This window comes from Rhamphochromis longiceps, linkage group LG4 (assembly GCF_057381845.1).
Source record: "Rhamphochromis longiceps isolate RC_006_pf linkage group LG4, R_longiceps_female_GT1.1, whole genome shotgun sequence".
NCBI lineage: Eukaryota > Metazoa > Chordata > Actinopteri > Cichliformes > Cichlidae > Rhamphochromis > Rhamphochromis longiceps.
Window position 1 is genome coordinate 14265795 of NC_140560.1, and position 27795 is coordinate 14293589.

Genomic DNA, 27795 nt, shown 5'->3' on the forward strand with positions numbered 1-27795 from the left:
GAAACAGTTTTCACAGCTCGTACATTTTCCTTTTTACACATGTATGTAAGCATTGAGCCAAATGTAATAATGCCAACATATTAAATGAACAATATTTGTCTCTCATATATAATACATCTATATATACACTGTCAACTGCAACTTGAATCTTTGACCCAGAGTTCAAGCTCACTACTATAACATATATATATATATATATATATATATATATATATATATATATATATATATATATATATACATACATACATACACTCTGGGTCAAAGATTCAAGTTGCAGTTATTTATATTTCCTATCACCTTAAATCTTCACTCAAAGACAAGTATCTTTGACAGTGTATATATAGATGTATTATATATGAGAGACAAATATTGTTCATTTAATATGTTGGCATTATTACATTTGGCTCAATGCTTACATACATGTGTAAAAAGGAAAATGTACGAGCTGTGAAAACTGTTTCTGTGTGTGTATATATATATATATATATATATATATATTTATTTATTTATTTTGTAGGAGCCATATGAGTTGTTCCTTTTTTGACTAAGTGGGTTGGTTTAAATGGACTCACTGTATTGGTGCACGGGTGTGGGGCGTGTCTCATGGGTGTGGTAGATGATAAATGTGGTTGCACTCACCTGTTCACAGCACCTGATGTTGATGAGCAGAAAGGTAGGGTGAGCATGAGGCAAAACTTTCTGTTCACCGCAGCTTGAATTGTTTTGATGTATTTTAACTGTAACTTGATGGTTTTTGTATATTTGTGCACTAATTGATGCCATAGACCAAGTTGTAATTTGGCATAGTAGTTAGTGCAGTTATTGGTGAGTTGCAGTTATTTGTTTGTGCAGTCTGTGCATTTGTTTAATAGTTAATCCCAGGCAATGATTTGTATATTGGACAGTTGCATGTGGAATAAAAGGAGCAAATGGTACAGAAGTGTATTTTATGTGTTTATTGTTGCGCGTCATCTGTGTCCTCATGTTTAGCCTGCCGCGGCCATAGGTTGGAGGAGCCGCAACAAATTGTCAACAGAAAAGTTTGTAGGTTTTATTGGATTATTTATATATAGATGAGTTTTATTGATGAGAGTTTTATAATTTGCTGTTGCCTTTGTCCACGCAGCTTTTAGATTAAGCCTTTGGCTACACAAAACAGATTTCTTTCAGGAGTCTTATTCCCCTGTTAGGTTTCAGCAGTACAGCTGCACAAGGCGTTGTACTGATTTACTTTCTAGTTATTGTGCATCAGGCGGCTGAAGCCATTGGCTTGGGAGTACCGCCGCAGTTTGTGTTTAAGACAGTTTGTCTTCCTCACAGCTGACGGTATGGAGGTACATAAATACCCACCGCTAGTATGTACGGAAGACTAGGTTGAGTTAGTTAGGTTTAATAGGCAGATAGTGGGGGATATTGCTCCTGTTAATTGTGTGTCCAAGGTTTATTGAAGGGAATGTCATCAAGTTGATGTGTTGGAATGAAGCTGTGTGGCATAGGTGCAGTTCAGCATTTGGATTTTGTATTGTTTTGAAAAAAAATGGAGACACACCAATTAATACAATGTGGTGATGTGGATGGAAAGAAAAGACAGCCGAAACCAACTACTAAGGCTTTGGAGAATCAGATTGAAAGGCTTCAAACAGAACGTCACACTAAGATTAATAAAATTAAAAAGGTCATAAAGATTATTAAAGAATTAAAGCAATCTGAGGATAACGTTTCCACTGTTCAGGCTCAGTTAGAGAATTTGTCTGTGTTGCTTAATGAGGCAACTCGTCTGCATGAAACCTTGCTTCCTTTGCTTCCTCAAGAAAAACAAACTGCTTGGTTTATAAGTGTGCGAGCACATAATACTGAGTTTATGGGAGAGATAAAGAAATGGCTTCATGATGCAAAGGGAAACCCTCAGAGTAAAAATCAGGTGTCTGAGCTTGATTTGCCACATATAAATCCACCTGGTGTTGAGTCTTCTGATGTATTACCTGCTGGAAATGGTTCTGGTGCTTCTAGGCACGCCGGGAATGTTGGTAAAGGTGCTGTGATAGATGATGTTAATCCAAGTGAAAGCATCTCTAATGTTGGAACCAGAAGTTGTAGGAAAAGTAAATCATCACTCAGTGGCTCAATGGTTTCATCTGCCTTGTCAGCACGCATAATGGCAGAAGCTGACATGGCTGCCCTTCTTGTTCGACAGAGGTTGTTGAAAGAAAAGCATGCTTTGGAAGAACAAGAAATGCAGCTTAAGAAAAGAAAGGAGCTTCTTGACTTAGAAACTGAAATAGCAGCCTCAGCAGCAAAGGTGAATGTTTTAAAAGCTTCTGAAATGTCCCGAGTCTCAAGTGCTGTTAATGGTAAATCTGATGGAATGAATTCGTATTTAGAACGAGAACAGGAGTTTAGGCATTTTAAATCCTAACGCTCCTACGTTCAAACCTGTGTTACCAGAGCAGCCATATCAGGGTGTTGATGCAAGTGATCATCAAGCGCATGTATTGGATGTAAGGCCCAAGGTTAAAAAATATTTCTCAGCCTAAGGTCGTTTTGTTGGAAAAGTCAGAGATGGAGTTACATCAAGTATTTCCAGGTGCAGTTTCAACTAATCGGATGATGTCGCAGTCTCACGCACAATCAAAACCTCTTACACATACAGTGCAAGGTGGTGAGGGTCATGATCATCTAGTCACAGTTTTGAAGAAACAAAATGAAATTACAACTTTATTGGCTGAGCAGCTGTCTGTTTTTGCTACCAAGGCGTGACATTCAATTCTTTGATGGTGATCCTTTGCAATATCAAACATTTATGAGAGCGTTTGAGCACATGGTGGAGAGTCAAGCTCACAGTGCTAAGGATTGTTTATATTTTCTCAAGCAATATACTAGAGGCCATCCAAGAGAAATGGTCAGAAGCTGTCAGTATATGCCTGTTGAGTATGGATATGCTAAAGCTAAATCTTTGCTCCAGGAAAACTTTGGCAATTCGCTGAAAATTGCTGCTGCCTACATTGAAAGGGTCAATAAATGGCCACCTATAAAATCTGATGATGTGAAGGCTTTGCAGGGATATGGGTTTTTATTAATGCAATGGGAGACGTTGAGTCCTTGCATGAGTTGGATGTCTCTGCTAATAGAATAGAATTCAACTTCAACTAATATGCAAGCAGTTATAAAAAGTTGCCTTATAAGCTCAGGGATAAGTGGAGGAATGTTGTGTGCAATCTGCAGGAGAGGATTCAACGTAAAGTGGTTTTTTGCGATGTTGTTGAGTTTGTCGAAAGGCAAGTTAAGATCGCAAGTGACCCATTGTTTAGAGATATACAGGATCCTCCAGCCATCAGAAAAGAGGCGAGGAATGTTAAGTCTCAGTTTTACCCTAAGGCTAAGCGGAGTAGTTTTGCTACTACAGTGGCCAAGGTGGAAGGGAAGATTGAGCCAGCATTGAGGCGAGAGAGTGGTTCAGTTGTGACCAAGGTCTGCTTGTTTTGTGGAGCACGGCATATGTTGGATTTGTGTCCTTTGTTTGAAAGAAAGTTGCACTGTGAAAGATTATCTTTTTTGAAAGAGAATGGTGTGTGTTATGGTTGTCTGCGCATTGGGCACAGAAGCAAGGACTGTAGGAAACGTCTCTTGTGTAAAGTCTGTAAACAGAAACACCCCACACTCTTACATATCCACTCCAAGCAGAGGGAAAGTGTTTCAGTGCAAACTGTAGGAGGGGGAGAACCACCAGATGAAGGTCCTTCATGTGCTGCGCAAAGCAGTGGCGTTACTGGGGCTGGTGAGCAAAATAGTGCTCTGTCCATAATACCAGTTAGTGAAGGCCAAGAAAGGTAATCAGTCACTGATAACCTATGCTTTTCTAGATCCTGGGAGTTCAGCTTCATTTTGTAATGAAGGGCTCATGAATAGGCTGAATCTTTCAGGAAGGAAAACTGGCGTTCTTTTGCGGACAATGGGTCAGGAGAAAATGGTCAGTAGTTATGTTGTTTCAGATTTGGAAGTAGCTGGTTTGGATTTAGATCACTACTGTGACTTGCCTGACTTATTTACTCAGAAAAGCATGCCTGTTCATCAATGTAATATTCCCCGACAGGAAGATCTCGATAGATGGCCACATTTGCGCTATATTAAGATACTGGAGATAAATTCTGGGGTAGACCTGTTGATCAGGACCAATGTGCCCAAGGCTTTAGAGCCATGGGATGTTGTTAGAAGTCAGGATGGAGGTCCCTATGCAGTAAAAACTATGCTGGTCCTCTCAGAGAGGATCGTAAGACTGACATTTTTGATGTGAGTGTCAATAGGATTTCCGTGGCAAGATTGGATGAGCTGTGGGAACGTCAAATAAAGGCTGATTTTCCAGAATGTATTCAGGAGGAGCAGTTTGCTTTGTCTAGAGAAGATCAGCAGTTTATGAAGTCAGTGATGGACTCTGTTAAGTTGGTTGATGGTCATTACAACATTGGTTTACCTTTTAGGTGCAATCAGGTAAAAATGCCAAATAATAGGAAGGCTGTAGAACAGCAAGCATTCATATGCACTGTCATTATTTCATCAGTACTTCATTAGTCTGCATCACTTATCATCAGTTTATTATCAATATTATCATGTATCATTTATCATTTAGTAAATCTGCCAGAGCACGCAGAATAAAACACCTTTTAGATATAATACTCTATCATGCAAATAGCACCAGCGGACCTGCAGGTCCAGGCAGGCCGAAGTCAGTTGAGGACAGTCAACTTTTGTTGGCTTGGACCTACAATCTCACAAAACTGCACATTCGTCTACACAATTGGTTATGTTCCCAGATACCGATGATGGGAAACATTTGGTTTCAAGCCTGGGAGAGTGTTGTTGTGCTGAGGAGGTCCAGGAATTCTCCTGACGTCATAATGGCTATAAAGCTTTCTGTAACGGGGCAGAGAGGAGAGGACCGGCTCCCCACACTGTATAATAAGTGTGTGTTTAATAAATCACTTTTTGGACACCTCTCCGGACTCTGTCTGCGCTTATCTTTCCTTCCAAATGAAAAGAACCTCACAGCCTTAAACAGAAGTTTGTCAAGGATGATTCCTGGTTGTCAGGGCCAAAGTTTCTTGCTGAACCAGAAATTAATTGGCCAGTGAACCTTGATTTTGGAAAGATCTCTTTAAATGATCCAGAGATTAAAATGGCCGTTTTAGTTAATGCTGTTGATGCAAATGAATACAAGAGTGCATTAATCAGGGACATCAAGAAGGCCTACAGAAAGCTGGCTTTGCAGTTACACCCCGACAGAAACCAAGACGACCCGCAAGCCCTGGACAAGTTTGCAGATTTGGGGGCAGCCTATGAGGTCCTCTCAGATAAGGAGAAAAGGGAAACTGTATGACATGTATGGAGAGTACAGGCTCAAAGAGGGTCACCACAGCTCTCACAGCGATATCTTCTCCAGCTTCTTTGGTGATTTTTGGAGTGTCAGAAGTGGCAGAGAATCGGACGGAACTTCATTCCTGGGGATGTGGTTATCATTGTCGATGATTCTGCGCCTCGTAACTCTTGGGTGACTGGAAAACTCCCCAAAAAGTTTAAAAAGACGAAGTTTAAAATATAATTAGCAGGGGTGCGTTCTTCGTACCTCGCTAAGTAATTTAGCTGGATCTGATTGTTGACGATTTCGCGTGATCTTGGATCGTTCGGTTCCCCGAAGCGATCCAAGACTTGCTGCCATAGCAACAAAGCCGTAAGCGTAAACTTGCTCGGGAGCAGGTTTACTTTATGTAAACAGGATTAGATCGCGGCCACTCGGGTATGTCCGCTTCATTTATACGAAAGCAACAGCGATATTTTTCCACTGTTTTTCCATAAATAAATATTATCAATGTAACTAAAGATAATGCAGTATTTGATTCTTTTATTGATTTCATACAGATACATACAGGTCATTTCCTAAAAAAAGGGAAATGTAATAGAATGATTAATAGTACATGTATTTGATTATTTCAGATGTAATTCATATTTTAGAGTAGTAATAGTAAATTACTTCGTGTAATCAAGATGAGAGACCACGGCTATAAAAGCGAAGGTGGATTTGGGAAGTCTGTCGCAGCCATGTCCTGTCCGTTTACGCGAGCCACCCATTGCGGAAGGTGCAAGATTGATAAGGAGAGTTTTCAGAATTCAGCGTACATTGCGGGATAGACAGGATCCTTTAGCTCAGCGCGACAGTGTGCTCATAGAGAGATATCGATATTCCCGTGAGGGTATTATTTACTTAACCAACTTGTTGACGAGGGGGTGCAGGACCACCACCTGTCTTTTTTTTGCTCTGCCCTTTTCTTGGTTGCTGTTATAAACAAACAAACAGATTATTTCAGGGTCTCTTTTCAAGAGACTAAAAGCAATATAAGTGATAAATATTACCATTCTGTAGAATATTCTTATATTTCACTTTTACTTGTTCCCATGTTCTAGTGGGTCCTGTTGTGGCTCTAATGTGAAAGAGGATATAATGTAATATAATATGACATAATGTAATATAATAAATTAAGAGTTTAATTTGTCAGCAACTTTCTGCCAGCCCTCTCTCCTTGCTTTTGCAGCCTTTGCAGTGTTCCCTTGCGTTTTAATTGAACTCTGAAACTCCTGAAATCCCTCAATCAAGAGTTCTTGCTCTGCTGCCGAAAAATACTGAGCGCGCTCCTTCGACATTTTTGCCGACCAATCAAAGGGTTGCCGATCAATGTTTCTACTATCGATGCGTAGCCACTTTTAAGCCACCCAGTGATCTCACATTACTTCATCCAGCTATACTAATCGTCAACAACAGGTGTGTTCGGAGAACCGGAATAGCAAGCTCAAAGTTGGCGCGATGATTTGATCTTGGATGTAGTAAGCGAGGTATGAAGAACAGACCCCTGGCCCATAAGAGGTTAACTAAATGTAACTCTACAAAAAGTAATTTACAGAAACGTAATCACACAACTTCAGTCACAAACGGACCTAAACACAAAGACAGGAGGGTAGCTTTTATAGTGGTTTGGCCAAACCATTTACACACAATAGGGAGAAACATAAACAAACACCAATACTAACTAAGCACAGAATAACGTAAGTAAACACAAAACACCCCAGTTTCTCACAAGCACTTGGTTGGTCCTGCTGAACAGGTGTTTACAAAGTCCTCAGCCCTTGGCAACACCTTTTGCCCAGACAGAAAACAGCCACCTCCCCAAACCAGGTAACTCAAAGTAAGAGAAACATAATTAATATTAAAGAAACAATTTTTGAAAAACCACACAATGCTGTTATGTGCACGCTTCATAACATCAGTGTTAGGTTTAAGTGAAGACATTCATGAATTATATTACTAAGATAATTGCAAACCAATATAATGATGTGAATGAAGGGACTGACTTTACAATAGACATAGCATAATTTATTTTTATTTTTTTTTCACCCAGCCAAAAGCATATATATGTTCAAAGCACCATATCAGCCTCATGTTACACAGAGGCTGTCAATTCAGCGCTGTAATGGCTCCAGTAGGGGGCGTACTTCTTCAGCCAGGAATTTTGACACCTGGAGGAGAGGAGCAGGAAGAAGAAAATACATTTTACACCATTAGTTTCTTAACAGTCGTCACCGTCGCCAACCGGGGCAGCAGGCACAGCTGCAGTAATAGGGGAGCTGTGGCTTAGATGAAAACATTCATCTGTGGTCAGACTGAACAAAAATAAGGCTGTTCATGCTGTACCTGTTGTGGAGCACGCCCAATAAAGGTCTTGGGGTCCAGCAAAGCATCCAGCTGCCCTAGAATGGGTGCAAAGTAGGGGTCTCGCTGGATTCTGGCCAGCAGGTCATTGTCTCCACCTTCCTGTTTAACCACAGCTGCTGACTCTTGGGAGAGAACACAGATTTTCTCATGGCACTCCTGAAGGAGACTGATAGGCAGGCCCGGCCCTAACCAATCTGGCGCCCTAGGCAAGATTTTAGGTGGCGCCCCCCTACATCGGCAGTGTAGTGTATGTACTCACAAGAAACCGAATAGTTTTGTCTTTGACCTTTTTTTTTTTTTTTTTTTTTTTTTTTTTTTTTTTTACTTAAAGAAAGCAAATTCACAATCAGAATAATTAACAAGATAAAAAAATATATGAATAAATAAATGAATACAAAAAATTAAAAAATGAATATATGAAATACAATAACACCGCTTGATGCTGCTGCTGCTGCTGCAAAACTGGTGGGTTGTGCTGCTGAGGTGGAGGCAACAGGAAGACCGCTTGATGCTGCTGCATCATGGCTGGGTTGTGCTGCTAAAGCTGCATCACTGGTGGGTTGTGCTGCTGAAGTGGAGGCAGCAGCGGTAGATGTGGTAGATGGCCCAGGGGTGGGATTTAGAAACTTCAACAGTGCATCTGAAGAGAGGAGTATGTGACACCACTGAGTATTAAAGTCTAATAATAAAAACATATGATTCCAGGAATAAAATGAAATTATATAATATAAATGAAAAACCAAAGAGATATATGTATGATGTTAACTGATATGCAAATTAGATTAGATTCAATTTATTGTCGTCATTACAGTGAAATGCTGAATAGCAGAATGCAAAGTAACAGTATAATATCATATGAGAATGTTATGTTATGATTATCTTTGACCGAATCACAGCAGTGCTCATATTAAAAAACAGCATTCCCTCTCATGTGATATTGCTTAATTAACATTAATGATGTGCACTTTAACAACTAGGCTTACAACTATAATATATACAGGGGTGGAAAAGTGACTATTACCTGCAGGGTAAACGTTAGCTAACCAGAAGGCAATAACAATGTAAACAAAAAACACCTGCTTAAAAGATGAATACAAATGAGGAATGGTGGGAAAGGTGGGAGTACTGTAATTACCTAACGTTACATTATTATTTTCCATAACAATTTAGCCCCCTCCACAATATTAACTGACATTAAAACAGTTAACTAGCTATTTATTGATTAGCAATTAGCGAATCATGTAACATTAGCTTAATGCTAAAAATTTAGGTTACTATCACATTCAGACAAATTTCATGTAGGCTAACGTTACCTACCTCTGTCTTTTTCTCGTTTCTCCTCTTCTTTTCTCTTTTTTCTTCCCTGGGCACCTGACAGTTTTGGCCGTTTTGACATCTTGTGTTGACTTTTTGATGTGGTGACGTCCAAAAGGAACCATGATACGGGAAGGGAGGGGGCGCACCGTGCGGGGAGGGGGGGGCGTAATGTTGTAACAAATAATATTTCTATTAAATAAGCTTTACTTTGCATTTTAATTAATGTGGGATTATTTTTTGTATTTAGAAATAATAGTACCAACTTATTTTATTTTATTTTTTTCAACATTTGTGGCACTGGCGTGGCGCCCCCTGATGGACGGCGCCCTTAGCATTTGCCTATACGGCCTATGCCACGGGCCGGCCCTGCTGATAGGTTTGTAGCTTGAACCTATCCGCTGGAACGTTGAAGACAATATAATTACACAGCAAAGCAAGACACGGGTAGGCAAAGTTCTTCATGTTTCTCGTGCACGGGAGAGACCGGACAGGCGCCGTTCCTTCGCTTGACCCCAGTTGCTCTCGTCCGTTCTCCCGTAACACTACCCTTTTATTGAGGTTACATGAATATGCATAGGTTCATTAACACAGGCAAAGAGTACTTTGCCTGTGTGTGTGATTTGTGTGAGGTCAAGATGTGACCCTGTGAAGACTCCCCAAAGCTGGTGCCAGGCGTCTAGCAGATCTATCTAAACAAAAGGCTCTTATACTTAAAGAGATATACGTGTGTTTGCTATACCATATATCAACAAAGAAGATAGGACCTCTCTGATGTTCCTAGACTGTGGGTGTGCATTCTAGTGTGGAATACACACCAAGCCTTTACAGCCTGCTAAAGATCAGTCCTATCACTACACAATTGATTATATACCTTTAAGCATATATGGTTAAATATTTCTAAGCATAAATGACAATGAACAATACAAAACCTAACAGAGACACAGGAAAAAACAGAAACATTAAGGTGGAGCTGACTTTAACAGCCATGTTGTTGGGTCTCCATGTCAGGTCTGGTTATTGGTAATTAGCTTCTTCATGTAAATGGTCAAAACACTGGTTACTAGTCAGTAAGATGATCTCATTTCAGTCATCTGAATTTCTGGTTACCACTGGCATCTTCTGCCCAGTAAACCATCTCTCCTGATTAAGCAAAAATGCATTCATCCAGTTATGTTCAAATTATTGTGTCCATTCTGACTCACAGGGTATTCTCTCCTACCTGTCTGTTGCCTCCTGCCTTCACTATCGCCATAATAATGTTCTCTGTGGCCATGAAGGGCAGCTCATTGCAGATGTGTCTCTCAATGACTTTGGGGTAGACCACAAGACCCTCTGTGATGTTCTGCAGCGTGCTGAGGACGATGTCTGCTGTCAGGAAGGACTCGGGCAGGGAGATCCTCCTGCACAGGAGCAAGGCAGAGAAGAGAGGGAAAAAAAACCATCAGTAATCACAATAACAGCTTTTTACTCAACCACTGAATCCTGGGTAACAATGTGCAATGCATTGTAGGATGTGTAGTTCTTTAACCATTAACGCAATTATGTACATGGGCTGTATCCCAATTCAGGGTCTGCAGCCTTAAAGTACGCAGCCTCAACCATCCTCAAGGGCCGCGTACTCAAAGACCGCTAAGGCCGGAAGTGCGAGGCTTGTGTAATGGGACGGTCTAGCCTCCTTTGCGCTGATACTGTTGTTTGTCAATAAAGTAAAAAAAAAAAAAAAGCCTCTGTTGCGCTGCTCAGGTTGCCTAGCAACCATGATACGAACCACTGGAAACGTGTCATAGCTTTGTTTGACAGAAATGAAGGAGAATCTTTTGTTCATTTGTTTATTTGTTTCTACATGAGCTTTGATCATTCTCTGTAAGATTAAGCTCAGCTATTGAACGGCGTATATTTTAAAGGCTTTAAAACCAAGTTAGTACAAACGTCACTAATGTCACATAACTTTGCTGACATGTGGCCAACAGTAATGTTTAATGTTCTTCGTTATTAAACATTTGCACATAAGGTATATAATATTCAGTACTTAAAGTGTACTCTTTGGCCGCCCCTCATCCGCAGTTTGTTTTTTTTTTTTTCTGCAAATTTATCCACACCCATCGCCGTGCTATGCATTCTGGGATATGTTGGGCCACGAAGTCTACACTGCCACAGCCTTAAAATTCAGGGAAATGAAGGACTCATTTCAGGGCCGCATTTCGAGCAGCCTTTTAATTGGGACAGCCTTCGGCGCGCCGCTGTGACGTAATCGGCCTTGAAATACGTACTTTAAGGCTGCAGACCCTGAATTGGGATACAGCCATAGTCTTTTACTGTTGATTTATTTTCTTTTTTCCCTTTAGGTTTTCTCTTTTGTTGCTTTATGGCCATGATTTGTGTCTTAGCTATTTGGCTTGGTTCAAAGCCTAAAACTCTGGAAGATTTCCTGAAGTGTCAGTGGAAAATATGAAGGAGAAATCCACTTTTTTTTTTTTTGTTTTTTTTTTTGTTTTTTTTTTTTGTTTCACACATGGTACAGCAGTAATGCATTCCCATACACAACCTTCCTTTCAATTAAAGTAACACTGTTTCCATGCATGAAAAGGAGCAGGAAGAAGAATAAATTCTTATTGATACCTGCCCCCTATCTGTGATAATACAAGTAGGCAACCAAAATTACACTATGACAATTTTCTGCACATAACAAAACAAAGCAAACAGAACAATATACTCAACAATGAGCAATACCACTAAATATCAAACTAAAAGGATCATTTTTCTACAATTAAATTCTATTCTTTTCAACTTCTTCATATTGGTTTATCATTTTATTCTTATAGCAGATTTTAAATTGAGAAACATTTATACAACACTTAAGATGATCACTGAGAGAATTCCTATGACTGTTGGACACATTTGCCTTTGTGTGGTTCAAGCAAACCGGTGCTTAAAATAAAACTTCCTTCTGCCGTCCCCATTTTCTGAACACAATACAAATAAACTTTAACTTAAGAGGTAGTGTTTATTTTTTGCCCTAAACATAATAGTTAAAGTCTGTAATTTCACTGTCTTCTAGTTTTAACAATTTCGATTTTATAAACAAATTATTAGTGTTCTCTATATTTAACATTATGCATAATTCGAAGTGCTCTCTTCTGTAATAAGTATAATGCTTTCATATTAGTCATGTATGTATTCCCCCATACTTCAACACAATAGCTCAGATAGGGTAGAAACAATGAAAAATATAATATTCTCATTGTCTTGTAATCTAATATATATCTAACATTACCCAGGATATAAATACTTTTAGCCAACTTTTTTTTTTTTTTTTTTTTTAACATGTTCAATATGTGATTTCCATGTTAACTTTTAAAACCAGAGTCCCTATAAAAGTGGGCAGTCACGGTGGCACTCCATAAAAGCTACTGTGGGCAAAAACCATAGGCCTGTTAAATTAAGCTACTTCTTCTTCTAACAGGAAAATCATCCATCAATCTTCTTCCACTTATCCGGGGCCGGGTCATGGGGGTAGAAGCCTAAGCAGAGAAACACAGACCTCCCTCTCCACAGCTACCTCCTCCAGCTTATTCTTAGGCAGCTCAGAGAGATAATTTCTCCAGTGTGTCCTGGGTCTGCCCCAGGGCGTCCTCATGGTGGGAGATGCCCAGAACACCTCGCCCAGGAGGCATCCTAGTCAGATGCCCGAACCACCTCAACTGGCTCCTTTCAATGTGGAGGAGCAGCGGCTCTTCTCTGAGCCCCTCCTGGATGGCCGCACTACTCACCCTATCTCTAAGGGAGAGACCAACCACCCTTAGAAATGGTAGCTGGTAATGTGACCGCTACAGCTCCCACATCACTGCAGCACCAATCCGTTTGTCAATCTCCTGCTCCCCTCTCCCGTCACTAGTGAACAAGACCCCAAGATACTTAAACTCCTCCACTTTGGGCAGTAACTCATCCCTGACCCTGGCACTCCACCCTTGTCCGGCTGACGGCAATGAGTGGAAAAATATAGGGAAGAGTTCACCCTGCCCAGGGTAGGGTTACCGGAGCCCCAACCTGGGAGTCAGTCCTGGGGAGGGTGCCAGAGGGCAAGTGTCTCATGACCGGGCTTTGGCCCATGGGGCCCGGCTGGGCACACCCCGAAGAGGAAAAATGGACCCACTCTTCTGTAGGTCCACCACCTGCAGGAGGCACCTTAGGACTCAGGTGCAGTGTTTTCCGGGCAGTGGCCAAGGGCGGAAACCCCGGCGGACCGATTCACAGTTACTGAGACTAACGAGCAAGGAAATCATATTAGCACTAATTTAGCAGTGAACACACAACTGTTTCACCTTGGTTTATCTTTTTTTTTTTTTTTTTTTTAACTATTGAACTATTCAACTTTTTTTAATATTTCAGCTATTTTTACGTTATGTTTAACTAACAAATTGACTACTTCCATACTACCATACAATTGGAAAATGTTAAGCTTTTGTTCTCTCAGTTATAGGATTCTTTGTTCCTCTCAAGTCTTCAATTTTTTTTAACAAGAAGACCTTGATGATGCAGAAGCAACACTCGTAACTGAGAATCATTGTTCACTACTATTTATTGTACGCTTCCACACTGATGTGATATCTACTTCACAGAGGAGAACTGCATCATACCAAATTCACAGCAGTGTAAGTGTGTCTGTGTTGGCTGACCTGTTGGCGCTATCATCCAGTGTCCTCTCCAGCCACTGCACTGAGGCAGTCTGCAGGGGGTCGGCCATCAACGCAATCAGATGTCAAGCCAAGCTACAGCAGCGTTCTGCACGCATGGGGTTCCTCTTGTAGGGCATAGCACTGGAACCTGGAAGAGGAGCGGGCAAAGCTTTAGGCTGAGGCACAGTTTAACAGGTGAAAAAGTGCTTTTGAATGAGCGAACGTACCAATCTGCTCCTTAAAAGGTTCCTCTATCTCTTTTAGGTTGGCCAGCAGACGGATGTCTGTGCAGATCTACAGCAGACGACAGTATAAAGTTTAGACTCAGTTACATCAGCTTTTTGAAAATCCTGAGCTCAAGACCCAAGTTTCTTTAACCACCACTAAATGTAGACATTTCCTCACCTTGTGCACCTTTGACATCAAAGTTAGACAGCTCCATCAGTCTGATGAAGGCCTATGAAAACACTGCAGCTGCAGTCGGACTCACTGGAAGTGTGTAAAGCCGAGCGTGGGGAGGTCGGCGTATTCCTCTGCAAAGTTTGCCAGCCGGTCGATGACTCTGGCCAGCTGCAGGAAAAACAAGCCTTTAATGATGCAAATCAGGGTGTCAAACTTATTTTTACATCGTGGGCTACAAACAGCCAGCTTTGATCTTTAGCTCCCAGAAGCAGTGAAGATGCATAATAAATGTAACCAATATGTTGCAATGCATGTCCTGTAATTTTTAAATATAATTTTTCATGAATTCATTGAAAATGTCCTGTTAGGTTTTTTTTTTTTTTTTTTTTTAATATTAATGGACTCACTGTAAAAACAAAAAACTAGCTGACAAGCTTGTTTGATATTAATATATTCATTTGCACTGTTTTCATAGAATTTCTGGACAAACAGGTGAGTCTCACCTTAGGCAAGAGGATGTTGAAGCCATCACGCAATGCAATGAGATCCTGAAGAAGAGAAACGACAAACATGAGAAGCTTTAAAGAGTCAAAACTCATCACTGCTGGGTTTATTTATGCAATAGTCCTACTTACAGTATTGTCTCCCACATAGCATGACGTAGCTCCGAGGTGGATGATGGGAGCAGCTGTGGGGCAGCAGTGTGCAAAGGTGTGGACGTGCGCCATGACATCGTGCCTCAGCTTTCGCTCTTCTTCAGCCGCCACGGCAAAGTCAATGTCCTCTGCATGGCTCTCCATCTCTGCAATCTGAGCATCAGTGATGGGCAGACCCAGAGCCTGAGGAGGAGAACATTGAACACAGAGACATGATGACAAACAGGAAGAGTTCCTACAAGCAACTCGTAAAGTTTAGAGCTGGCAAAACAAAAGTGCTTGTAGTTACAGAATGAATTCTGAACCATTTCCTGCAGGGTTTCATTCATTTTCAGAGTTTACTTATAAGCTTTTTTATGTGGAGCTTTTTGACTCTTGATAATACAGTTCTTTACTTTTAAGATACTTATCAACAGTTACAAATGCAAATATGTTTTATATAAATACATGTTTTATTATAAATACACATATTTGCAGTATTGGCTCTTCTGTTAATGAAAAGGATGTTTGGGTAAAAGTCACACAGTGACTTGCATTGCTAAGCTGATAGCAAACAGCCTCAGTTGTATTACCGGCCCCTACTAGACTGCGAAAATAACACCTCAGTGTTATTTCATGTCATTTAAATCCAGTTTTTTGCCAACAAGTCAGCCTTTGATCTCGTAGACTTCTCTATGTGGAACGGCTCTGCTTCTTCTTTGTGGCCTCAGCACCAAGCTGACAAGCTCTCACAGCTGTTTATGGCGAGTCCATGAAATGATGCCGAGTGATGCCACAGCTCTGAGGTCGCTCCAAAAGATATTCTGGCACGTTATGAGAGCTTGGTCCACATTGCCAGCAAAAAGTCAAATTCGTTGAATCACCTGGCAATTATATTCACGGTATTCATTCACTTTGTCCTTTTGAATTTGCTAGCTTGTTATGTTGTTGAGCCAGTGGCTTCTTCACTTGTTGCTCCTGTATTTTCCTCAGTGATCAGTGTGTCAGATCTTTTGCTACTTCTCTGCCTTGTTAGGTAATAACACTTGTAAGGCATGTTGCATATTTGCAGCTCTGGAGGTCAGGCTCACTAAATTGGAGACCAAATTTTGTGTGTGTGTGTGTGTGGGGCAGACAATCGAGGACAGAGCTGGCCCAGACGCCTGTCTGCTTGCCTTTTCTCCAGTTTTGATCATTATGTGCTGTCTACGTGAGGTCCGCAGTGTATGGGAGGAAGAGGAAAGGCAGCAAGTAGTTGCGCTGTCCCAAGCATATAAGACTCGTGAAAAATCTGTGATTATCAGCTGCATTTATCTAATATTAAATCACTCACAAAAAATGCAATTTCATATATTTTATTTTTTGATTTTTCATTATATTTTTGTTTGTTGTATAGGCTATATACAGGGTTCCTTAATTTTTTTTCTGTTATTATTTTAATAAAATGCAACTCTGGAACTGCCAAATGTTTTCTGACTTATACACAATTTCTTTTTATTGTATACTAACAGTATGTTAAGACCAAGAGACTTGATAGGGCTCTATAAAGGTTGCAGACTTTACTTCAGAACTTTTCTTGTCCATCTTCCATTGGTTTTAATTTTGCACTCCAGTATGAACACCCATCCCCTAACCCGAGGATCACCACAACATAACCTAACAGACCTAGACCTTAGTTCACAGATTTGCTTTGTCTAGGGTTTATTTCTGGGATTTCGCACAACCCAGGGTTCAAATCACGAATCCATAATGGGCTTGGATTTACAACATTATGAATGAAATGTGCTCTATTTGGAAGAAGCAGGCCCCCCTCCCCTTTCGACGGGTTGTGTGTGAGACTTTAAATCGAGGGCGTAGATTTGGTTTTGGCATTGGTGGGGACGGATGATTCAACCACCAAACCCTGCCCTGTTTTTTTTGTTTTTGTTTTTGTTTTTTTCCTTTTTGTCTTTGCTTCTTGATTTTTAAAAAAAGGAGAAATATACTTGCCTACATATGCTAGTCTACATGCTTTTAAACCATTTAAAATTACAATTCATAGTTTTGTGTGAATTATATAATGTTAAATTACTATTAAACAAATGACTAAGAATTTTAGACTTTAGTTTACTTCAGCCATATTCCATATAAATCAGGTATCATATAAAAATAGCTTCAAATACAGTCATGACAATAAAAGAATATGACTTTAACAACATTACTTCAGTTATAGTACACAAACATCTCTGATACATTAGCACTAAGGGAACAGTGAATGACCTGGTGGTTTTTGTCTATAAAACTACTCTAAGATTACCACAAAGTAAAAGATCTCGCAGCAAAATTATGCAACATTTTAGGCACTATTGCCCCGATCAAATCAGTGAGCTGGGATTTTTCATTCTAAACATGAACTACTGTTACAGCAACAGCCATGGATTACTGGTGCCCCACACAACTCAATGTCCACTATGTGAAGGAGCCAAACACATGCCTTCTCCTCTCGTTAACTGAGATAAACTGCTGGCATATTGGTTTTACATCTATACTGTCCAGTCTCTCGTGGTGGACATGGCATACAGCATTTTACCTTTAAGCATTTTACATTTTAACGTTAGGCATATAATTTTAACAGCCTCTGTAAACTAATATCCTGGCTTGCTCGAGGCTGCCGTTTTCTCTGACAGTTTCAATCAAAATTAGAAATGCTACTCTGGGAGACTGAGAGAACTTGGATTTATGAGCTTGGATTGGAAACTAACTGTTGTGCAGTTAGTTTCCAAAACACGTTATTCATTGTTACATACAATTTTAGACTGATGTGGGCCAAAGCCTAGCATAGCCTGTAACGTTATTATGACGGACACATTTTATGAGTGAACTTGACTTTAAGTGACTTACAGGTTTCTTTGAAAAATACTTTCTTATATCCAGGTTCTTCGTTTTTGCTGTCATCCTCCTCTCCTCCTTGCAGGTCCTCGCAGCGCAGGCTTGCAGCTGCTAAAACTAAACAGAGCTCCCTGAAAGGCACAGCCAATCACATTGGCCATATTTGTCACATGAGGTAGGACTCCAGTAGAGATCGTAATTTAAGTCTTTCTGCACCGCTGGGTGAATGAAACGTTGACAGATCGTTTTTTTTCTTCTTTTTATCCGGTTTGTTTTTCTTTACTCGAAGAGATCAAATTATTGGTGGGGACATGTCCCTTCCGTCCATGCCAAATCTACGCCCTTGCTTTAAATCATCAAACTGTAAATTATAAATTTTAAATTGTTATTGATCCCTTTACCCCTGGTCCTAAAGTGTATATTTATTTTCTTACTCTTCTCATATTTATTGTTTGTTTACTTGCACTGCTGTAACTGGAGCCACGTCGTCTCGTCTCTCCATATACTGAACTGTATGTAGCAGTTGCAGAGCGAACGGGTTGAGCAGAGATAACAAAGTTTACTTTGACTTCAGCAGCGAGCAGGCGCACCGCGCTCACTTTTTGCGTATAGAATTTTGAAAAAAAAAAACCAAAAACATCGGTGCAAATTATAAGCCTGCATCATAATGTCTGGTGTTTTCATGTTTGTTGGTTTGTTTTTATTTTGTTTTATTTTGCGAGTTGGTTATTAGATGCTGCTCCAGCCAGCCAGAGAATCCCCCGCCGCCCTGCCTTCTCCTCCCTGTGCAGCAAGCAGCAGGCGCTTACTCCCAGCAAATGGTTGATGGAAACCCAATCGGTGTCTTCGACATTCCCGATATGCGCTGGCATGATATCGGGGCAGCATGAGTATGGGTAATCTTTTTTTTTTTTTTTTTTTTGTTTTGCCGATGCCCGTGATGCCGCCCCCCACCATGATGCCGCCCCCCACCATGGTGCCGCCCCGGGCAACCGCCCGTGTCGCCCGTATCAAAAACCGCTACTGACGATACATATAGTTATAATTATAGAAGTTATAGCATATTATACAAAATTAGTTATTATTAGAATAGACATAACATAATTTGGATATCGCATGATATCAAACAGAAGCTGTCAGCTCTGTAATGTAGGCAATCAATAAGAAAGCAGTTCATTATTGCTGTAGATTCCAGCGGCTCTTCATATTTTTGGCCAACAGATGTCACCAAACACGACTGTGTGTGAAAAGCTTCAAGTAATGAACAGGTTTTCAACATAAGTTCTAATGCTTCAGATAGCTTCATTTGGCCATCGCTATTGAAAATCTTTGCCGGGAGAGGGAGCGTGAAGCTGGGCGACTAATCCAGTGAGTGTGATCCGGTGTCCGAGTGGCGGAACCAGAGAGCTGTAGCACAAGGAAGAAAAGGTAAGTACATAGATTTGGGCGCACATGAGTCGTGAGAGCCTGTTACCTACCCGGGTAAGCTGACGAAGAGACAGCAAAACTGGTCTTGAATACCCTCAGTAGATTGCCCCAGATTAGCTCCAGGTGAGTTGGACAGGTGAGGAGGTCACAGCTCCGCCCAGAGGCGGACATCGAAGAATATAGAACTCAGTGGTAATTTACCAGCAGCGCACCCGGACCGTGACAACAGTTTCAGTAAGCAAACTCTAAATTTCTTAGTAAATTACTTCACCATCTGTAAAAAGTGAAAATCCCAACCCATTTTCTTATTTCCTTAAATACGAGCTCACCTTATAGTGTTTATTGCTCCAGACAGGTCAGTCCCCTTCATCCATCTATGGCCTACTTCGACCCAGATTACAGATATGGAGATAAATCCTTCTCTCCACATTATAATAATTGTTTTTTGTTTGTTTGTTTAAAAAAAAAACAGGGTCTGAATGTCCTCTGTTCACTTTTAATCTCATGCTTTGAACATCACCATCCTTTAAACAGCCGACTTCTGGTAGGATCACGTGGTCAAGTGGAAGGTGTCCTTTTTTTAATGTGTGACGTGACTGTACAGACTTCAAAAACGCTGGGACGTCGAAGCGCTAACTTTGCCTCGATACATGAAAATACGTCAACAAAACGTTTAAAACGTGTTATGATCGCTGCAATAAACACGAGTACGTCAGCGAAGAGTTTGGAGTCATATTAGCACTGTCACCCACGTCTTTAAAATCTACACAGCAAATGTTGCTTCTTCTTTTTTAACCTTCTGACTTCCGTGATTTCCCTAGGTTCCCTGAACGTACCTCCCCATATAGCGGACATAATTCAACTGGTAAGGAGCCAAGGATGAGCTCAGACATTCAGGATGACTTTTCTGCTAAACGTGTCGTATTCTTCAGGCAGTATCCACTCTAAGGAGGCGAAGATTTGACTCCAAAGCGATCGGACAGCGTCTTACAGTCATCTGCTATTTATAGAAGCTCTTACTTATTATGTAAGCCGTTTCTTGTATCACATTTAAATGTATTCATGCAGCATAAATCCCCCTTCCTGCCTCGCACAATACTCTCATGTCTAGAGGCGTCATATATATTATGAATAGCTGTGTTCATGCATGATGCAACATCTGGGGAGCACATCCAGCTGTAAGCCGAGCACAAAGTACTGACTCTCTCTCTCTGTCTATCCATCTTTCCGTCTGTCCACCTGACTGCAGTCTGCATACAGTGCCACACTGCTGCTGCTGCTGCTGCTGCCGTCTGATACAAGCGAGTGGGAGGCACAGCTTCCTCTGTTTTCTCTCAAAAAAATGAACAGACATCTTATTGGAGCAGCTGCTGAAGGGGTGGATTTGGCTTCCAGTCTCCTGCATTGCACAATCTTTTCCCTCAGCTCGGACAGATAAAGAAGACAAAAGAAAGGAGTACTGGAAGGGGAGGAGGACTGGGAGCGGAGGGGATATATATATGTATGTATCCATAAAGAAAAAGACTAGGAAGAGCCACGGTGAGGTGAAGGGGGTGTGAAAGAAAACAGATTACAAAAAAGAAGGAAGGGAGAGGTTTAAGTATGAGGAAATGAAGAGAGGCAGGGGCAGGAAACTGAAGATAGAGTGACTACACTGCAGCAGAATGAGGGTTAGAGTGAAAGCAAGAGCAGGGAAGCATTTGAGCTCCGCATCCGTGGCTTTCTGAAGAGGCACGAAAAAGGAAGGCACCGTGGAGGTGAGACGGAGACGGAGGAGGGGGGCTGAGGAGGAGGAAGCCAGAGGTTCTACACACAAGATGGCTGCTGTGTCCTCTGCCTCTGACACCGGTAAGTGGCTTTTTAATATTTTGCCAGACACCTCACAGCGAGCTCGACATCATCACCTTTACTTTAACAGCAGCATCCTTTCTCAAACGTCGGCTGGAGGTGGAAACTGTTGCTCGTGTCAACTTCTGTGATTGGTGGCATACATGGAAAGTCAGTGAGCATCATTAATCAATAAACTTCTCACTGCATCTCATACTCTCCTCCACCACCTCCTCCTCATGGAGCACGCATCACTCCTCTGAGCATCTTCTGGATATTCAAATACTTCTCTGATGCCTTTGAAAAAAAGAAGAATCAAAACTCAGAGTGCGTCATGTTTTTGTTCACATGACAGAGTGGTGTGTCTGCCTCTGTTTTTCTGAAATCTGAGGACAGATAAAAAGATGAGGGATGCTGGGAGATCAGCCAAAGCGGGACAGAGACGCGAATGAACGAGGAGCCAGGGAAAGAGATGAGATATAAGGTAGCAAGCTTCTCAGATAAGATGAGAGCAGAGAGGGAATGGAAGGAGGGAGGCCAGGAAAGAAGGGGGGAATGTAGAATTGCATTGCAGTGTGAAGGATGCAGAGGTGCAGCAATCTCCAAAACACAGTAGGAAGACTCAATAGTGGGTTTAAACAAATTAAGATCCAAAATCTATTCAGACAGAATGTTAAAAGTATATACCTCTACCTAGGTTTGATCCCTGGCTCCTTCACCTTTGGACAAGATGCTGAACCCCGAGTTGCCTCTGATGCATCCATCAGATTATGGCTGTTTCTCAATAATCGAGTACGCTAGTCCTTACTTGATAGTCTGTATTTCGTAAGTTCACACGGGAGTTCGGACTTCCCGAGAACGCGAGAGAGACATCACAGCGCCAGAAGTTTCACTGCCATCCCCTTTTAATTTAAATGCGATTAATATTGCAATGAAAATTACACATGATCTGGTAGATTTCTTTAAGAAAAAAAAAGGTAATTTACAAAAGTATTTTAAGCAGTTTGGCAAAATTCACTTTTACATATGAAACGACGTGTGTGTGTGTGTGTGTGTGTGTGTGTGTGTGTGTGTGTGTGTGAGAGAATGTCCAATTATAAAAAAAAAAAAAAAGCACTTGTGTGTGTGTGAGTGGGTTGTAAGAAAGCGCTTTGAGTACTCAAATTCAGTAGAGAAGCAGCGTTCTGATGTCACTGTGTTACAACAGGAGAGCCCCGGGCCCGCCATCCCCCAGAGCGCAGATTGCTGCTCCTCGGGGGTCCACGGTCCGGTAAGACCTCCACTGCCAACACCATCCTGGGAGATGAAGTCTTTGATGGTGGGACGGAGACTACACACAGCAACGTGGGCCACACTGAGATCTACGGCCGCCGTGTCACCGTGGTCGACACCCCGCCGTGGGCCATCCCGGCCGACCCAGCCGACGACGCCGAAGCTGACAACAACGACAACGCGGGGGCCGAGTCAGACAGCCCACGCCGCCCGCCGCCGAGTCTGGACAGCGAGGGCCCGTGCATGGGGGCCATTCTCTGCCCTCCGGGACCGCACGCTATCCTTCTGGTGGTGTCGGTCACCCAGCCCTTCACCGAGACTGAGCGGAGGGCTGCGGAGGAGCAGCTCGGCGCCCTCGGGGGAGGGACCTGGAGGTACTCCATGGTCCTGTTCACCGGGATAGACAAGCTGCCCAAGGGTTTTTTTATTGAGGAGCACATAGCAAACACTGGAGAGGCCTTGCAATGGCTGGTGGAGAGATGTGGAAGCAGGTATAACGTCAGTTTGCTATCTTCCCGTTTTTCCCAATGTCTCCTCTGGTTTCTCAAAAGATACTCAATGTTTAGACTGTGCAGCAGGAGTTTGATAGATAACCCAAAGGGAAACGGCTGCAGATGTTGTGCTTCAAACCTGATTTACGCTGAACATGCTGCCTATGGAAAAAACAGTTGTGCAAATCTGATAACATCTCCAGCAGTATCATTTCAGTCAACTTTGGCTGCAAGCTTCAATAACAATAAAACTGAGTGTATGAAGCTTCAGGGTGGATTAGTCACTACTTCATGGTGGATTTTTAACTCTCCACATAGAAGAGTGCCATGCTAAAACGTCTGCATCTGTTCACACTGGATTGCTTAGTTGGTGTTAAACATCAAACTGGCAGCACCAGAGACTGCTTAGCTTATAGTGAATGTAAGGTCCAAGATCTAAAGGTTCCTGATTTTCAGTTCAGTTTTGTCACCAACCAACAGCAACGCTGTCAGTAAGACAACAATTCTGACATTTTTGAAAACTGTGGAAAGTTTCTTTCAGGGCAAAAGGAAACTGTATGCTGCAGTTGTTATGTAGTTCTAAATAAATTGAATGTCATGCTCCTTTTAAAGCTGGTTTCCCCCCTGCAGGTACCACGCCTTTGATAACACTCGAAAAGAAACAGAAGAAAACACACAAGTACCCGAGCTGATGGAAAAAGTGGAGGAAATGATCACTGACAACCAAGGTTTGGCTGGATTTATTAAAGTAAAGACCATGTAGAGTTCATGAGATGAGAAGCGTTTTAATTCTAGTTTTAATTAAAAACAGTAGGGAAACATCTCAAATGCTGGAAATGAAACACGTTTATGTTTTGTTTTTTCATGAATTTATATTAATGTTGAAGCCAGCGACACAAATAAAAGACGACACAGATTATTTCACCTGTATCCTGTGGTGTTTATGTTTGAGGAAGGAACTGCCGTCGTTTTATTGTTCAGAGTTTCCTTTGTTGTATTTTGTTCACAATACCACAAATGTTTGTGGTCAGAACTGCAGTCGGGTGCATTTAACACCGGTCTCTGCCAGCAGCATTCTGGGATGTTGCTGAAAATAAACATGGACTTCCCATGAAAAGGCTTGAAAGGCTTTATATGTGGCTTCAAACCCTGGATATAATCGTAACAGAGCCAGATGTGCAATGTGCATTAATATTCCCCCCTCCTCACTCGTGCTTGTTTATTTAATGTGTATTAAGAGCTGACACACAACAGTTCGGTGAATAATTTATGGGTGCTTTCATGCAGGATGGTACTTTGAGGTGAATGAGCTGATTTTACTGGAGGAAGAACAGGCCCGGAGAGCTCTGGAGGAAGAAAGGATGAGGATGGAGGAGCACGCTCGACAGAGGGAGCAGATGATCGGAGGACCTCCCAGAGGTATGAGCGTTTGTGTGTGCTGAGGTGTGTAATTGAGTGAGTCATGTGGTGAAGGAGAGTTGAATTCACATGTGTCACGATTCTACCCTAGGGAAAACAACCCCCCCCCCCAACCACCCCCACCCCACGAAATGGTGTTGTAGCAAATTGCTTACTCATTCCTGTTGAGCTTGCGTTGCTTTTTATTCAGAGTGTTTTCATTCTCTCCGCTTTGTTTATCTGACTACTCTTCTATTTCTCATCCTGTCCTCGTCATTCTGTTTAGAACTGAGGTTGCTGTTGCTGGGTTGGAAGGGTGTTGGAAAAAGCTCTGTGGGGAACTGCATCCTGGGCCGCCGCTACTTTGAATCAGGACAAGAGACAGAGCTGTGCCTCAGGCGGCAGGCGCTCGTGTCTGGTCGTCGGGTCACTATTGTAGACACGCCGGGCTGGGACTGGTTCTCGGTGAGGCGAACCCCTAAGCGAATCCGCCAGGAGTCCCAGCGCGGGGCTGCCCTCCTGCGGCCCGGACCCCACACCCTGCTGCTGGTCCTCCCCGTCGTCTCGTCCCTCACCGCCAGGAAGCGGCGAACGCTTGTGGCGCACATAGAGACTCTGTTTGGCGACAGCGCGTGCCTCCACACCATGGTGCTGTTCAGCTGTGGTGACTGGCTGGGACGCACGCCCATTGAGGAGCACATCCTCAGAGGCGGACGCGAGTTGCAGAGACTGTTGGAATACTGTGGGAACTATTACCACGTACTGGACAGTAAGACGCCTGGCAAAGACAGGAGTGTGTCGGTCCTGCTGGACAAGATTGAAGAGATGATCAGAGAGAACGGCGACAAGGCCTTCCTTCCCATACAGACAGAGTGGTGTAAGTCCTTTTTTTCTATATATTTTGCAACGATAGCTAATGTTCAGTGGCTTTTGTCTCGTGTTGCAGTTGAAAAACACATATGTACACAGCTGATCTGCTTATGAAAATTATGCACACTAATAAAATGATGTTGCATTTGACAGTGAGCGAGGAGAGCTCCTACTCCTCTGACAACACCGAACCGGAGGACGACTGCCGGGGATGCCAGCTACAGTGACACAATCAGACTAAAGGGAAAAGTCTTTTTCCTCCTTGTGAGCCTTTTAACGGGGCATGAACATCACCTCATAAAACTAAAATCTCATTGAGATATCCCTCTCTAACTCTCAAGAGTTTCAGGGACAACAAAGGGTTCAGATGAGTAGGTCTGGAGAGTGAGACGTTTAAGACGAGCTCCTCATGCCGAACAGCAGGAGAGATGTCCTGCTTCGAGCGACCTGAGCTCAAAAACACACGCCGAGCCTGCGAGCATGTCCACAGAAGTCAGCTGCTGCTAATCTTTGTAAATCTTTATTCCGTCCGCACTGATCAACTTTGTATTACGTGTTGCAAAAAAACGGCAAAATCCAAACCAAAAAAGCTACACGTTTAAAAAAACAAAACAAAAAAAACTGCAATGTCAGATTTGAGGGTGGGATCACATGTGTCATTAGCAAGTTTTGGAAGATTGTTCCCTCTGATGTCAATCAGTTTGAATCAGAAAGGATTTACAAGCAAAAGAAAAAAGCTCAAGTGAAAGCAAGCTACTTAATACCAAATCCAAACATGGACAAAGTGTGCTGGAAGTGCACGCACAACCTTCAGATGTTAAAAACAGGAGGTAACGCTTGCCTCTCACATTAGTGAGACTGAAATGATCTCCGTTAAAAATGCATTCGTCTCTGCTGCTCAGGGAGTCTGAGTTGGATTAATTTAAAAAGGGGCAAAATCTGGCACAGCCACAGAGACGCAGATTAATGTTGATTGCTTAAATGTGGACGTGAGTCACATGTTAATCCAAATTTGGGGCTTTCTCCGAGTGTTTGTTTTAGTTTACCGGGAGCTTAAAGGGAGTGAGTCTTTAAGAACCAGCTAAAAAGCGCAAGTCATTTTTATCACACCTCTGCATTCATGTTCAAGAGGAGCTGGGAAGACAGTTTAAAGAAGGCTGTGTCGAAACTTAGCGCAGCCTCAGATCCCCGTGGAGCACCCGGGCCAGCTCTGCTTGGCTGCTTATGGTCATGCACTCAGTGCGTGTATTGACAAGGCAGATTCAGCTACGTGCCTCAGCATCAAAGCGAGACAGCAGGAGCACACCCTGCAGCAGTAGCAGCAGGGCAGTATCCTATAGGCTACATCAAGCTTTCGCATGCTACAGAAACAGCATAACCTCATGAACCACTCAAGCTCTCATAGGGCTCTTAATACCTTGTAACTTTTTCTACATCCTTGAGCTATCAAACATCAGTAGTTTAAAGAAAAATACATACATATATATATATAAATATATATAGCCATCAGAGGCATGTTAAGACATAGCATGTGGAAAAATGAGTGCCTATAGAGCTGAAGGCAACCTCACTTCGTTCTTCTTGCTTGAATAAGCGATTTCTTTGGTATCACATCACATCCTTCTACCTTTACAGCTGCAAAAAAAAGAAAAGAAAAAGGAGGGGATAAAATAGAATTCACCCTCTGAAATAAAAACAAATACATAATATGTGACCGATAGCACTGCCATGCTGTAAAATGGAATTTTCTACAAATGATGTAGCCTGTAAATGAAACCGCAGCACTGCTCCCTCTCAACGCTTCAGCAACCTCTGTGCTTCATCTAGCCACATAGGCCACCGGCAGCACTTAAGTGTGACACGCATGACTTTCACATTTTAATACGAGGACGTCCCGCGAGTCCCAAACCACCTCAGTATATCAAAAGTGTAGTAAACAGTGTAAAATAATGTACCATTTTAGGCTCTTAGTGAAGCATTTTTGCACTGTGTAAGTTCTACCACTTTACTGTAGCCAAAGTGACGTCCCTTTCTGTGGTCCCTCTTTATGTGGAGATTGCAACATCAGTACTTTGTTCATCCTGAGACAATGATAATAAAAGATATGGATATATTGTTGTGTATTTTTGGCTTTCGTCTTATTATTTAACTGTCATTTCAATAAAAATGCAAATCCTGTCTTTGAAGACAAAAGATCTCACTGTTTTACCTCTGAGAGGATCTGGTAGTGTGGTGATAGCATCACTAGGTGGCAGTGTAGTAAGCAAAATACTGCATGTGAAGATGAAGGCAGATAAAAATGAGCTCTGAAACGGTTTGTTTCAACTTGAGTAATATTTGCATTACTGGGAAAGGAGATTATTCAAAAAATAATGCAAAAAAGGTAATTTCAGATCTGTTTTGCATTGGCAGACAAAAAGAGTCTAATAATTCTTGCTTCACTCTTGAAAAATGAGGGCATTTACACAAAGTTAGCAAAGGTTTTTGCCTGTAAGGAATATTTTGCCTATTAGTGCTGAACTGCTGTGACTTTGGCGCTTGTCCAGAGAGGTATGGTAAATAGTCCCTGAGCTATCTGGAAACGAGCCCAGGCCAATTACAGAGCGCACACCTAGGTCCCGTCGTAGGATGAATGCACACATTTCTGTTGGGTAACATTATTCGAGTTGTGCCTAGGTCAGCACCAGTCAGCACTCTCACTTTTTTTCTCCCCCTCTCCTGTACACTGGCACAAATAAAAATATGCTCAATTTCATGACCAGCATAAACTTTTGAACCACCTTAATGAGCTGCAGAGGGACTGAACATACTATTACATCTTTTGGGGTTGTATCATTAAGAGTATCCAGTGT

General features: G+C 42.0%; 1 protein-coding gene and 1 pseudogene across 2 annotated transcripts; one reads left to right on the top strand and one right to left on the bottom strand.

The window, feature by feature from the left end:
* Positions 1-516: 516 nt before the first annotated feature.
* Positions 517-19929, bottom strand: LOC146671225 (adenylosuccinate lyase-like; annotated as a pseudogene). Its single transcript, XR_014911558.1, has 9 exons — positions 19922-19929; positions 14790-15045; positions 14658-14702; positions 14242-14322; positions 13980-14046; positions 13753-13900; positions 10296-10476; positions 7739-7915; positions 517-7563 (listed from the first exon to the last, which is right to left on the bottom strand). The product of XR_014911558.1 is annotated as an adenylosuccinate lyase-like (transcript).
* LOC146671226 (GTPase IMAP family member 8) lies at positions 19858-27114 on the top strand. The gene is made up of 7 exons (XM_085403409.1): positions 19858-20112; positions 20335-20933; positions 22120-22675; positions 23306-23403; positions 23963-24094; positions 24360-24950; positions 25097-27114. The coding sequence occupies exons 2-7, from the start codon at positions 20903-20905 to the stop codon at positions 25168-25170; spliced, it is 1482 nt and encodes a 493-aa protein (XP_085259535.1). The 5' UTR covers positions 19858-20112; positions 20335-20902; the 3' UTR covers positions 25171-27114.
* The last annotated feature ends 681 nt before the right edge of the window (positions 27115-27795 follow it).